The sequence below is a fragment of the Channa argus genome, chromosome 11, assembly GCF_033026475.1.
Source record: "Channa argus isolate prfri chromosome 11, Channa argus male v1.0, whole genome shotgun sequence".
NCBI classification, from domain to species: domain Eukaryota; kingdom Metazoa; phylum Chordata; class Actinopteri; order Anabantiformes; family Channidae; genus Channa; species Channa argus.
In genome coordinates this window covers 5,688,694-5,702,820 of record NC_090207.1, presented here as the reverse complement: position 1 = coordinate 5,702,820, position 14,127 = coordinate 5,688,694, and the positions used below count along the sequence as shown (strand labels likewise).

At 40.9% G+C, this 14,127-nt stretch overlaps 2 protein-coding genes across 4 annotated transcripts in view; both read left to right on the top strand.

Annotated features, from left to right (window-relative positions):
• The first annotated feature begins 189 nt into the window (after positions 1-189).
• fbxo21 (F-box protein 21) lies at positions 190-7,928 on the top strand. Of its 3 annotated transcripts, XR_010915541.1 has the most exons (13): positions 190-440; positions 982-1,117; positions 3,014-3,123; positions 3,280-3,401; positions 3,516-3,662; positions 3,954-4,090; positions 4,199-4,335; positions 4,543-4,722; positions 5,036-5,168; positions 5,428-5,618; positions 5,727-5,884; positions 6,634-6,723; positions 6,810-6,948. XR_010915541.1 is itself a non-coding variant. In XM_067521018.1 (12 exons), the coding sequence occupies exons 1-12, from the start codon at positions 217-219 to the stop codon at positions 7,049-7,051; spliced, it is 1,902 nt and encodes a 633-aa protein (XP_067377119.1). In that variant the 5' UTR covers positions 190-216; the 3' UTR covers positions 7,052-7,928. The 3 variants fall into 3 exon arrangements, 2 of the variants coding, with proteins under 2 accessions (XP_067377119.1, XP_067377118.1); XM_067521018.1 differs by lacking the exon at positions 6,634-6,723 and having other exon boundaries at positions 3,029-3,123; positions 6,810-7,928; XM_067521017.1 differs by lacking the exon at positions 6,634-6,723 and having other exon boundaries at positions 6,810-7,928.
• Positions 7,929-8,039: 111 nt separating this feature from the next.
• Positions 8,040-14,127, top strand: part of tesca (tescalcin a) — a 10,911-nt gene continuing 4,823 nt past the window's right edge. Inside the window, exons 1-4 of the mRNA XM_067521024.1 lie at positions 8,040-8,252; positions 9,602-9,671; positions 10,060-10,140; positions 11,848-11,987. Of these exons, the coding sequence (XP_067377125.1) occupies positions 8,192-8,252; positions 9,602-9,671; positions 10,060-10,140; positions 11,848-11,987 (352 nt within the window). The 5' untranslated portion in view covers positions 8,040-8,191. The remainder of the gene's footprint in view (positions 8,253-9,601; positions 9,672-10,059; positions 10,141-11,847; positions 11,988-14,127) is intronic.

Below are 14,127 nucleotides of genomic sequence, written 5' to 3'. Positions count from 1 at the left end.
ACTATACACTATACATTCCAAAATGCATTTTATTTCCTTTTTTTTAAAAAAATCAAGTGTCTGAGGAAGCCTGAAGGCAGCGTTGCTACCTTTTTTCTCCTAACCGCATAACCAATCACTTTACACTCCTGTGTTCATGCCCCGCCCCTGGCCCTGCCCCCTGCGCCATAAAGGGGCGGGACCTGGGCAATGATGTAATCGGGGTAAACAGTAAAGATGGCTACGTTTGTATGTGGAGAGGGACAACCAAGTCTAAATGGGATTACTTCTGAGCCCCAAACCAAAATACTGACCGACCTGCCGACTGAATTGCTCGAACACATCCTGTGCTGCCCTGTTCTTAAAAATGTCGACATTTGTAACGTTTCCTGCTGCTGCAAACGACTGCACGACGTCTGCCATGGGAGGGGGAAGGTGTGGGGACACCAGTACAAACGCAGGTGCTATGATTTTTACTTGTGGTATTTCGTGGCAGCTTAGCCCTTTGGAGGTCTTTCACAAGTCTCTGCTGAAACAAGACCCCGTTTACTTTTTCATTTGTTTTGCTCTAAATTGACTATTTCAAGACTAGTTCGCAGGTTCATGCTGCCAACAGGCAGCCATTGACATTCTGATGATGCACCAAATTAACCCTTGTGCAGAGTCAGTGAGAAGCTTCTACTCTGCAGAGCTTCAAAGCTTGGAAGTCTTGACATTTTAATCTTTTTCCAGTTAATACTTGCATACAATTTTATTTAAAACACCCAAAAATGAATTTGTGTGACCTTGAGTTTTACATTAGCTCAACGTTATACAGTAGCCTTTGAACTGCAGGAGAGTGCAGCTCCTGCCAAGCTCCCCTCCTGACTGACTTGGCTGTTACCCTCATAATTGGTTTCCTCTGTGCAAAAAGAAAAGGTGGTATTGACTACTTGTGGTTATGTGTTTATACATTACCCAAAAGTATTTCTGATGTAACAGTTTTACTGTCTTCATCAACAGATGGCCCAGACTGCAGAGGTTTTACCGTCAGAATGAGAGTTGCGACTGGCTCAGAGAATACAAAACGCGACATAGAGTCGGTATACAAATACAAAGGACCGTGGAATCAATCTCAAAGCGGTTCTTCACAGAAGTTGTAAGTAATCCATTTGTAATCAAGAACGTTATTTTTAACAGTGTTGTTCCGTTAGCCTTGCTTAAATAGATGTGACAAACATTCCTCTGCAATTTTTTTTGAATTAGAAACGTTTTGCTTCACATCCGTTCAAGCTTCATCTTCTTTTCTTTTCGGCTGTTCCCTTTTAGGAGCCACTACAGCGAATGATGTGCCTCCATCTAACCCTGTCCTCTGCATCCTCTTCACTCACACCAACTAACTTCATGTCCTCTCTCACTACATCCAGAAATCTCCTCTTTGCTCTTCCTCTAGACCTCCTGCCTGGCAGCTCCAACCTCAGCATCCTTCTACCAATATATTCAGTTTCTTCTCTGAACATGTCCAAACCACCTCAATCTGGCCTCACTGACTTTATCTCCAAAATATCTAACGTGAGCTGTCCCTCTGATGTCCTCATTCCTTATCCTGTCCATCCTCGTCACTCCCAAAAAGAATCTCAGAATCTTCCCATCACACTTCTGGCCTCTGTCAATACATTTTCATCCTTATCTTTAATCACATTAATCTGCTGCACATTCTTCCCATCCTTATCTCTCTGCCTCACCGACCTGTACAAATCCACCTCTCCCTCCTTGGTGTCCAACGTAGCATACAAGTCCTCATATGCTCTTTGTTTGGCCTTTGCCACCTCTACCTTCACCTTCACGTCCTGTCTACTCTCTTCAGTCCTCTGTGTCCCACTTCTTCTTAGCTAAACTCTTTCTCTGTATACACTGCTGAACTTCCTCGTTCCACCACCAAGTCTCCTTGTCCACTTTCCTCTTTCCCGATGACACACCGAGTACCCTCCTACCTGTCTCCCTGATCACATTAGCTATAGTTTTCCAGTCATCTGGAAGGACCTGCTATCCACCTAGATGCTGGCTCAGCTTCTCCTAGAAACATTCTTTCTTTTTCAACTTCCATCGCTTTGTCCTCTTCTCTGCCTTAGTCCTATTCATCTTCCTCACTACCAGAGTCATTTTAAACACCACCATCCTGTGTTGTCTGGCTACACTCTCCCCTACTTTGCTGTCACTGATCTCTTTCAGATTACAATGTCGACACAAGATGTAGTCCACCTGAGTGCTTCTACTTGCTTCTATTTGTCACCTTATGTTCCTGCCTCTTCAGGAAGAAAGTTTTCACTACTTTTCCATTCTTTTTGCAAAGTCTACCACCATCTGTTCCTCTGTGTTCCTGCCCTGATGACTAAACCTGTCCATCCCATTTTCATAACCTCTGTTCCCTTCACCAACATGTCCTCCCCTCTGGGGATGCTCTGCATCACTTCATCTGAGTCACTTCAGTTTCTAGCCTTGCTACCTTTCCCCCTGGTCTCCTGGACACACAATATATCCACCTTCCTTCTCTGCATCATGTCGACCAACTCTCTAGCCTTCCCTGTCATAGTGCCAACATTCAAAGCCCCTACTGTCAGTCCTACACTCTTGGCTTTCCTCTTCTCTCTCTGCCTATGAACTCTCCTTCTCCCACCAACAGTAGCCCAATTTCCACCGGCACCCTGTAGCTCAACAGCCCCAGTAGTGGTCATTGTTAACCCGGGCTGCAACCGCTCCGGTATGGAAGTCAGATTCGGTGTGGAAGTCATGATTTGCATGTGTAATTTGGGATATGTGTTACTTTGGATGCCTTTTCTGACACAACCCTCTGCATTTATCCAGACTTGGGACTGGCACAAGAAGACAGGGGCTTGCGTCGCCCTGTGGTTGCATTACATCTGCACAAGCTGAATTAAAAAAATGATTGTCATTTCTCTTCTGCAAGCTGGCTGATCTGTTCTGTGGCTGTAATTTTGTGCATGAAAATGTAAGTTTTCGATGTTCCAAACTAACACCGAGATCTGTAACTCAGCCTTGCGTTGGCCAGGTGCTGGGAGATAGCTTTGCAGAGATTGAGTCACTCGGAATGCCAGAGCACTTCTGTGAAGATGAGCTTCTCTTCATACTCAGCTCTGACAAGAGGTGAGAGAAACGCTGTGCCCAGTTGAATCCTCATACTACACACGCAGAATTGAACATGTTAATCTACACTGAGACCTCTGTAACTATTAAAGCTTCTGCTGTGTTGCACATTCTCATTCTTGGACAATTGTTTCACCATTGTTTATTTATCATTAGGAAAAGCTTAACCTTGAAGTACTATGCAAAGAAAATCCTTTACTTCCTGAGACAACAGAACATTCTGAGGAGTCTGAAAACCTTCCTGGAGCAGCCTGCAGATCAACAATCATCTCTAGAAGGCAAAAAATACAGACTTGTCAGCCAAACTTATTATTCACTGTGCCCTGTTATTAAGCAGCATTAAGTATCAGTACCTCATGCATGTCCTCTCTTGGTCTCACCTTTCACACTAGGTGCTGTACTGGTGGATCAGTATTGTAACCCACTGGCTGATGTCACGTTGGACAGTATATCTTCCCAGCTGGATGAGATCACAGAGAAAGTGAAGAAGATGCTGCGAATCAAGAACCCGTCTCACCCTAGTCTGCGAATTGCTCAAGGTGGGCTTTGAAAACTAGAAGTGACATCAAGATTTGGCATCTCGCAGATATATGCGAGGTGCCGTTTTGTATCAAGCTTGTGACATAGCTGGTTTGACCTTCTTCTCTGGCTGTTTAAAAACAAGGCTCGCCACTTTTCTAAAGGAAGCGTATCTGTACTGATGCCAGTGCTGTTTGGGAGTCTGCAGTCTGTTGTGGGAGGTGTCAACAAGACCCCTCCCCCATAAGATAAGTTATGGAGGTGGTTTCTATGAAAGTTTGATTTTATTTGTGTGTGTGTGTGTGACACAGGTGAAAAGTTTGTTGTAGAGGACTTTGAGCTCCAGAGGCAAGTGCTCGGTGCTGTAAACTCAGTTTTATATGAGCAACTTCAATACAAAGGCAATGAGTTTGACTACTACAATCCCCTCAACTCTTACATCCACCAGGTAGATCTCCAGTGAAATATGGATTTAAGTTTTGTCATTAATATCGAAACTGTGTTCATTTTGGAATATTTCACAAACCTGTCTGGACCGTTCTTTTTATTTTTGTAGGTGCTACTACGCCGTACGGGTATTCCCATAAGTCTCTCTGTTCTCTACATGACATTGGCCCGAAAGTTGTGTGTTCAACTGGAACCTGTCAACTTTCCAAATCACTTCCTGCTGCGCTGGTGCCAAAAACCAAGAGGGTAAGGTTTAAAATGAAGCTCTTAACTCTCTGGAAATGTTTTGAGGGACTTAAGCTGTCTTCTACATAGTAGATGGTTTCCCCAGAAGTGCTAAATAATAATAATAATAATAGTAATAACTTGTCATCTTTGTTGCACACTCATAATTAATTACTAAAAGTAGATACTCAGTTTATGTTTACCTACTAGATTTATTTGCTCCTGCAGGAGTGAGGACATCTATGACTTTGTCTACATTGATGCCTTTGGTAAAGGCAAGCAGCTGACTGCCAAGGAGTGCGAGTATCTCATTGGCCACCAGGTGACGGCAGATTACTACAGTGCCATCAGCACCACAGAGGTGCTGCTCAGGATGGTGGGAAACCTGCTTAACATTGGCAAAAGAGGGTATGTAAAACCGGGCACCTGACCGCCACTGCTGAAGGTCTTCGACTAGACTAGACCAAAGAAATGAATAAGGGCTGATACTAGATCGATGGATAACGTATGACTGTTTATTGTAGTCACAGAGATTAGTAAACATGGAAGATATTATAGTTTTTAGATAGTATTAGCATTTGAATGTATCCCGTTGTCTATCCAAGCTGCAAAGCCGAGATCTCGAACTGAATAAACTATTAGGTTAAATGTATTGGCTGCTCGAATTAAATTAATAAATTCATGCAATCTGCTGGCTGAATTACATTTCCTGTTCTTTCAGGGAGGGCAATGAAAAATCCTACCAACTGCTGAGAGACTCTTTGGATCTCTACCTCACTATCCACCCAGATAACGTGCAGTACCTGCTACTGCAGGCCCGCCTCTACTTCCACCTGGGCATCTGGCCAGAAAAGGTCAGTGCGCACAAGCTGTGTTTTAGAGCAAAGCTGATATTGACCCAGCCATTATTACACTGAGTCTACTGGTTTTGTGTTTTGCACAGATTCTGTAGTGTCAATTCAGAAGTAATTAACAAATACAAAATCCCAGACAGTACGCAACACAAACTATTCTGCTCTTGCACAGTATTTAAATCTACCACAAGTCGCTGTGATATCAGAGGTCAGATGTTTCCTACAAACATAGTCCATTGATGTTTGTTCACCATCTCAGGTGCTAGACATCCTGCAGCATATTCAGGCGCTGGATCCCTCCCAGCATGGGGCAGTGGGTTATCTGGTCCAGCACACACTGGAGCACATCCAGCAAAAGAAACATCCTGTGACACCTGAGGTGAAGAAACGCAGTGCTCCAGAACACCTGCGGGTTCAATATTCAGTCGGCCTCATCATGAAACACAAGAGGTGGGTCACCCTTGAAGGTTTGACAAAAGCCTAAATCCCTTTGTTAAGACACTGTATCCCTGTAGAGGACTCCAGCGTGTCTGTGCTGTTCCACCTCCTCCCCCTCAGGTCGGGTTATAACTGTGTGATCTACGGCTGGGATCCGAAATGCACCATGAGCCAGGAGTGGATCACCACCATGAGGGTCAACCAGTTGTCCAGTGGGGCCAGCCAACCTTTCTACAATGTCCTCGTACAAGACGGAACATGCCGCTATGCAGCACAGGGTATTTCTCATATACGCCAGCATGGTGTTTATTAAAAAAAATTTCTTACGGTGAACAAATGTTTGCAGGTCGTGCGATGGGTTTTTAAAAAGTCATGATAAATATACGTACTGTACATTTTTTCAGTTGCAAAAACAAACATGATTTGTCATGAAAATTCACTTTTATATTTATTTTAGAAAAAGCAGACGTGAAACTTGTCTTTGGCAATTAGACTCCTTTGAGATTTAAGTTTTATAAAAGGGGAAGTCAGGTTGAGAAAACAGGAACATCCTCTCCATAGAGTCTGGACACTGGTGGTTGTTGAAGATGTGGATGGGGCACATGTACTGTAGACTGAGTACAGGAGTCGGTTAAGGAATGGTGGGTGCTGGTGCCTCCAGCTAAAGATGGAGCAGGGGTCTGAAGAGGAAGTAATTGGCACAAATAATGAGAGTTCAAGTTCTCACACAAGTATATATCAGATGTAACAATAACATGTTTTGTTTTTTTAAAGATTGATGTCTGCAAGCTAGTTGGAGATACTTCCTCAGTGCTTTATCACCCTTTTATAACATATATCCCACCTAATCTCCTCCCTGTTAGGCTGACTAAGTGCCCTGTGCTGGTCAGTCTGCTGTTGCTGCTACAACACAGCTTTCATTGTTTGTTCATGTTATCTAACTCCACCACCTCAATGTTCACCTGTGGGCTCTGCTCTATACAAACCCATTGAGGGGATTTGTATTAATTAATCCCCTGCTGCTCAGTCTGCTTTGCAGGGACTGATGGCACCAAGCGATGATGCTTTTAATAAATGACATTTGACATTTTCCTGATAAACTGAATGTTCTGATTTGGTGAGTTTGATGGTTTCATATGTATGGTTATAATGGGACTATACTGCATGAATTTTCTCTTTTAATTTTTATTTTTTTTTCTTCAGAAAACCTGGAGCCACACTCAGACCCTCTCGAGATCGGTCACCAGGAGGTGGGTCGCTACTTCTCTGAGTTTGCTGACACCCACTATGTTGCCAACGAAGAACTGCAGACACGATACCCAGAGGACATGGATGAAACCCTGGGTACGGTGCAGGAGCTCTATCATAGTCTGACGCCTGGCTCTGGAAACCGAGAGCAGGTTCCTGCCATGGACCAAAACAGCCATCAAACCATGAACATGTAGCTGCATCCAACACCCTGCCAATCCGGGCAAACCGATTAATTACTGGTCACCCATTCTCAGTTCACAATCCACTTAGCTGTTGCATTGTAGCATATAATATACACAACGCGTGTGTGATATAGAGTTTGTTTTTGTTTATTTGGTTTTTTTTGTTTTTTCAAGAAAACAACCAGTTTACAGTACTTTCAAAAACGTAATTAAGAACGATTGACAAATGTGGTTTCAAACCACAATCAGGTTTATCTGGAGGTCTTGAATTTTTGAACATTTCTGAAATATCTGGAAAGGAGACTTTTTTTTTTTTTATTTTTTTTTTAAATCCAGAAACACAGTAAAGTGTTACACCTACATCTCCAAATGTCACACTGTATTTGTTCTGAAAACAAAGTTTAAAATATGTAATGTTACTGCCCAGAGGATGCCTTTCTCACAACCAAAGACACCAATATTTAAATCCAGCTATGTCATGGTTGAGTTTGGAGATTAAAAAAATAATAAATTAGTAAGCAGTTATGTGGATGGGTAAATTCACAATGGGTATCCAGGTGTTGTAAAGCCCCCTTTCCCTAAAACTGAGGAATGCGCCCGTACCCACAGCTCTCTAACCCTTCTCCCCCGCACCCAGCACCAGTCAAACAGCCCCTAGTTTAGGACCCCAGTTACAGTGCCACAGAAAAATAAAATTGCACAGAAAATACTTAAACTCATTTTACTTTTAAATCAGCGTTTAATCACGTTTCATGTGCTTTATGAAAGTTTGACTTTCATATAGAGTTTGTTTTTTTTCATATATTGTATTTCCTTCATGAGATGTTATTGGAAAAACAAAAATGGAATAAACAAGGAGTTGAGGAAATAAAACATTTCACAAATTTTACCAACTTCTTTGGTCTATTTTGCTGAACTGAAATGACCATTTTCACCGCTTTATTGTTGTAATAGTCAACACTGACCAGCAAACGGGGAGACAGCAGGTACTTTATCCAGTGGGTTTAGGACCTTGAGGATGCCAGATGTTTCCAGGACGCCAGGAGCAGAGCACAGTTGCATCGATCCGCCGACAGGAGCGTGATAAAGACCGAATAAGTGGAGCCAGTCCAACCCCATAGTGCGCCTGGACGCAGCGGCGGAGCAGCAGCGATGGGAGCTTGGCAGACGAGCTACGAGCACAAGTACCACGACCTGATGGGCAAAACCGGCTGTAAGTAGGAAGATTCCTCACCAGGAACGTATCTAGGTTACAGTGGAACTGTCGTTTCGGTGTACAGCGCTGTGATCGCCGTGTTTCAGGTCGCAGCGACAGGTTTGCGTCCTTAAGGACATGACGGTGATCTGACGGCATACGGACAGGTCCCAAGTTTGTTCTTTGATTTGATTTGATTTGATTTAATCAAATGCTGCTGATATCGGTGAAGGAAGTAAAGGGATTTAGCATCAAATGTGCCCGTTTGTGATTAACTGCGACACCCAGTAGTTTTTATACACCGCTATCAGACGACACTTGTTTTTGTTTTTGTTTTGTTTTTTTTACAATAACCATCCAAATAACACTGTTTACCCCGGAAATACTTTTATTTTATTTTATTTGCATTTGTTTTTGTTGATACTTCTTTATGCTAATTACTATTTGCAAAGTAAATTATAGATGCTATAATGTAACGTTCGTATCATAAATGGCAACACTCAAACCAGGATTAGTCTCTTTTTTTTAATTTATTATTATTATGTTTTTATCTTTCGATCCCAATGTATGATAATTGGGCTTAAGTTTGCCCAGCGACTCTTATTAAACACCTTATTCTATTTAAATCCGAGGTGATGAAGGAAAAGTTCAATACGGAAATAAACCAAACAGGCAGAAATAACAGAAGTCTGCAGAGCTATATTTAGATTGGGCCAAGTTCCTCCTGCAAAGCCTTTGCATGCAGTGGCATGTACAGTCTAGGAATAAAGTCTCATTACAAACTGATCCCAACTTTATTGATGCTTTATGACTGACACTTTGAACTGTTCGGGGCCTCGCTTGTAGAGCACGGACCACAGATTTGTGTTGCAGGTCATTGTGTAACTGAATTGCATATGTTGGTCTCGCCCGTTTAATAACACCCATTGTGTCTCTACGTGAAGCTGCAATCTTTTCGCGCACACTCCTCAGCTGAGCAGCGGTTGCTACTGCAAACAACCATTTAGGAGCCAAGATCAAAAGAAACATCAGTGTTTACCAAAACACTCGAAAAATGCGGGTCCCACCTTGATATGGGGCCATAGTATAGTGTTTAAACCTTTTTAGGTGTGAAGTCATTAGTGCACACACTGAGTTAATCATTCAAGAAACCCTCTGAAACGGCACCTAAACGCAACGCATGTTTCCATTCATCTGTTATAATAGAGCTGCTCCCAATCACATATGATATAAATCTCTCAGTAATGCACAGTATCATCATCCGTTTTTGTTTCTAACTATTTGACTGTATGTTAAATATCCCTAACAAACAATTGATGCCAGATGATGGTTGTAAAGTAACAGGCCATGTCGATGTTTCTTTTCAGTTTCACTGGAGCAGATCAAAAACCTCCACAACAGATTCGAGCACCTGAGTGAGAATAAAGAGACAATAAGGTAAAAAGAAACCGAATGTGTTGCCGCATTTGATTTTTAGCAACGCGATACTTTGGCCATAGGAGTGCTACCAAAAAATGAAATACTACCTGCAAGGTGACTGGTGATGAACCCTGGATATTTCTGGCGCCTCTGACACAGAACTAATGTCGCCACCAATAAAGCATGTCAGTGCATCACACACTGAGCTGAGGTTGTAGACCAAGGCTCACTCGTGTAAACACACTGAAGTGGCCCAAGTTCTTTCCCCTTTAAAAAGGACCTGGGATCCAAAGTTGTACAGAAAAACTGTCCACGTGAATTCACTTTTTTTTCTTTTTGTAAAACCTTGTCATCACTTCATTAGTATCAGTTTTATGATGATGGAAATTCTACTGTCTCATTGCAGTCGAGAGAAGTTGGACAAGATCCCGGCCCTCGCCTACAATCCCATCCGAACTCAAATTATTGAAGCATTCTTCGATAAAAGGTGGGTCCCAGCTCATTCTTCTTCTGCCTGTTTTATCCTCCGGCTATTCACCCTTTCAGTTAATATATCATGAGCATATCATGATATTATTTTAAAAATACTAGAAACATCGAATTGTCAGAAATAAACATCAGACTTTTTTTAATTTAGCAATAAAGCTATTATTTGTTTAGTGACAGTTCTGTGGTAAATATTAAAATACTGAAAACAGCCATTATCTGCTGTTGCCATGAATTATTTCCCGTATTTACAAAAGATGTAAAAGTAGCAAAGAAATCATCTTTACATGAGCCACTAGTGTTCTTTTTTTTCTCTACACTATAAATTAAAGAAATAAACGTTCTTCTAATGAGCTACTTTTAAAAAAACGGTGCAGAGATTTGCTTTTTGGTGGTTGTTTTGTTTAACGAGGCTCCACCCTTCAAAAGATTAGCGGAGGTAAATAGTTTCTTGAAGGGCAAGTTCTGTAGCATTTTCCATGTGTGATTCCTGTGACCTTGTTTCCTAAAAACTACATATTGTTGCTTCAGGTTCAGCACAAACAAGTAAAAATGGCAAAAGAGCCAGCTAATCATAATTTATTGTTACTTTTTGGTTTATATATTGATGTTATTTAGTGACCATGGTGTTTTTTTTTTTTTTTTTAAATAAATAGTTTTTGTTAACTAGGCTACGTTTGTCTCTCTAACTTACTGTAGTAACTAGGGTGTCAGTGTTCCCATCTAACTCTTGGTAAAGAAAGCTTTTATTTTCCCACAATATAAACCAAATCAGTATTCTCCGGCTAAGTATCGGATCTTGTCTTTTAAGCAGACTCCTTCTTGCCCACAGATTATTGATCCAAGGCTGTGAAAATGGTAACACAGTTTTTGTTTATGCTCAAGTTGAATTTTCATATTGTGAATTAAATTCTCATTTTTAAAGAATAATTTGACCCTTTTTGTAAACACACACTCCGGTTATTTGCTTTCTTGCTGAAATGAGTAATCTTTGTGCTAAATGTGTAAGGCTACTTCCAGCAGCATCTTAGCTTGGCACCAATAAAAAAACCTCGGTTTCGTATGGATATGAATCTGCACAGACAGGCTTTCTTTGCCTTTGGCTACACTTGACTATCTGCTGGTTTGAGCTGAGCTAACTGGCCTCTGGCCTAACTTACAAACGCAAGATGAAGCTCACTGGAAGGCCCCAACCCATTAAATGTGCTCTGTGTGTGAATCACCTTATCTATTTAAAACTAATGCTAAACAAACCCTTTCAAAGTCAATTAAAGCTTGGAATGTTTTAAATGGTGTAATGAAACCCTCGATGTTCAGAGCTTCACTTGTGTTTAAGCATGGGAAGGAAAACAATGTCATGCAAACTGCGGGTTAGTTGGTGGGTGGGTGGGTTTCAGTCAAAACAGGTTTTATTGCTATCAGGAGACTTTGTTGACATTAAGACGCATTGAAAAGCCTCAGCCCAAGACGCCAAACAATGATATGGTCTGTTAAATACACATATATGTGAGTGCAAGTGACGTTTGTTCACAAGCAGGGCAAAGCAGAGAAGTTTTCCACTTTTTGTTTTGTCGTCTTTTGTGGGGTCTTTTTGTACCTTTTTATAATACACAGCATGTGGGTTAGAGACTTTTTTTAAAAAAAAGCCCCATTGTTTTAATTCATTATGAAAACTTTGTGAAGAAAATGTATTTTGTCTTTGACACAGGAACCAGCATGAGAATGAGGTGGGCTCCTATGAGGAAATTGGGTTTGAGCAGTTCGTCATGGTCATGTCCCACTTTCGCCCCCCAGCTTCCAACATGACAGAGGGGGAGAAAGAAACTGTGAGAAAGGAGAAGCTTCGCTGTGAGTACACATTTCATTTACAATTCTTACCTGTCGATCTCATCATTTTCCATCAGTATCCCACATTTTCCGAAAAGCAAGATCAGGTGATCAGCTAAGCAAACTCCTATCAGAGAAGTGTTTACATTTCATGAGATGCAAGTGCAAGAAACAGCAGAAAAGAAAAATAGTTTTTTAAATATTGGGAGTGAGTTTGCTGAGGGGGCAGAGTTTGGTAGCTCCCTCCACCATCGTGGGATAACGACAAAGCATGAGGATGCTGCTTTAGGCTTTTAAGTGTAGAGTATTTTACGTAGGTAAAGTTTTGTAGAATATGTACTTGAGGGTTGGCTCAGTGGTAGGGCATTGGGCTGGGATGCAGAAGGCCGTTGGTTTGAATCCCACCCCACCAGGTGGGAAGTCAAAGGAAAATTATAAACTTTTTCAAAATGTTTTACAAATAAACATCTGAAAAGTGTGTCGTGCATTTGTATTCAGCCCCCTTCACTCTGATACCACTAACTAAAATCCAGTGGAACCAGTTGCCTTCGAACCAGTTGCCTTCAGTAGTCTCCCAAATAGTAAATAGACTCTACCTGTGTGTAATTTAAAAGTATAAATACAGCTGAGGTTTGTTAGAGAACATTAGTGAACAAACAGCATCATAAAGTCCCAGGAACACACCAGACAGGTCAGGGATAAAGTTGTGGAGAAGAGGCCAAGAGGCCCATGGTAACTCTGGAGGAGCTGCAGAGACCTGCAGGTCGGGTGGGACAATCTGTCCACAGGACAACTATGTCCTTCACATGGCCTGTGTCTCCACAGGCCATGTGAATGACGCAGTCAAAGTCCACACCTTCTGTGGCAAGACTTGTAAATTGCTGTTGAGATGCTCTCCATCCAATCTGACTGAAATTTGATTCTTTAGATGTGCAAAGCTGTTAGTCATACGCCAAAAGACTTTCAGCTGTAATTGCAGCAAAAGGTGGTTTTAGAAAGTATCGACTCAGGGGGGCAGAATACAAATGCACGCCACACTTTTCAGGTATTTATTTGTAAAATAATTTGAAAACCATTTATCCTTTTATTTGTACCTCACAATTATGTCCCACTTTGTGTTGATCTATCTCCACAGTAGTTACCAGTTTCTAAACAGTTTTGATTTTCACTAAATGATATGGTTAAAATACAACGTATCAACAACAAACCAGCAGTATTCAACCTTTTTAAATTCTGACCCCTTATCTCTAATTTAAAAAACTAAATTAATTAACAACTAACCTAATATACCCTTTGATACTTTTACTTAACAATTTACTGGAAACCTTTGGAATATAAAGTATATTGTATTGCTAATAATTCTGCATTCTTACTTTGGTTATATCTTGAAAGCAGAACTTCTACTTGTACTTTTACATAGATAATATTCTAGTTTTCACCAAAGTTCGGCACAGGAGTGGATTTTGAAGACTACATATCAATGCAAATAATTCATATTTTAACAGTGGTGTAAGTAACTACATTTACTTGTCTGCTTACAACAATTTTGAGGTACTTAACTGGAATATATCAATTTTATGTTACTTCACTATATTTCAGATTGAAATATTGCACATTATACTCCGCTACAGTGTTATATTTATTTGCAGATGCAGATACTAAATAGAAAGTACACCGTGGCAACATTACCTGTTAGGGGCTTTTATTTTTTTATTCTTTTCCCCATCTTCACGTCATCCCATTTTTTAAATTTCAACAATTTCATTTTAGGAATCCTAAAAGAATACTTAGGATATCTGCAAAAGAAATCATAGTATTAAAAAAGAGAAGGGGAAAAAAAGAGATCCACAATATATTTTGCATATAAATTGCATTTAGCAATCATTTTGGATAAATCATTTCTAAAATTATGTTGTAGATATCTGAAATGAATGAAGGGCAAAAGTGACATCATTTGTCCTAGGAGCAGTGACGCTATCGATATCTAAAATGACATTTGTCATCGCAGATATCTGAAATGTTCTTTCGGACTGGGAGGAATTGAATTACAGATATCGGATAACCAGTCTAGCTATTTAATGTTCAAACCACTTATCATACCCGCGTCCCTCAACAGTAAACATGGCGTAATATAACTTTACATTCTCTAAATGAGCTGTTT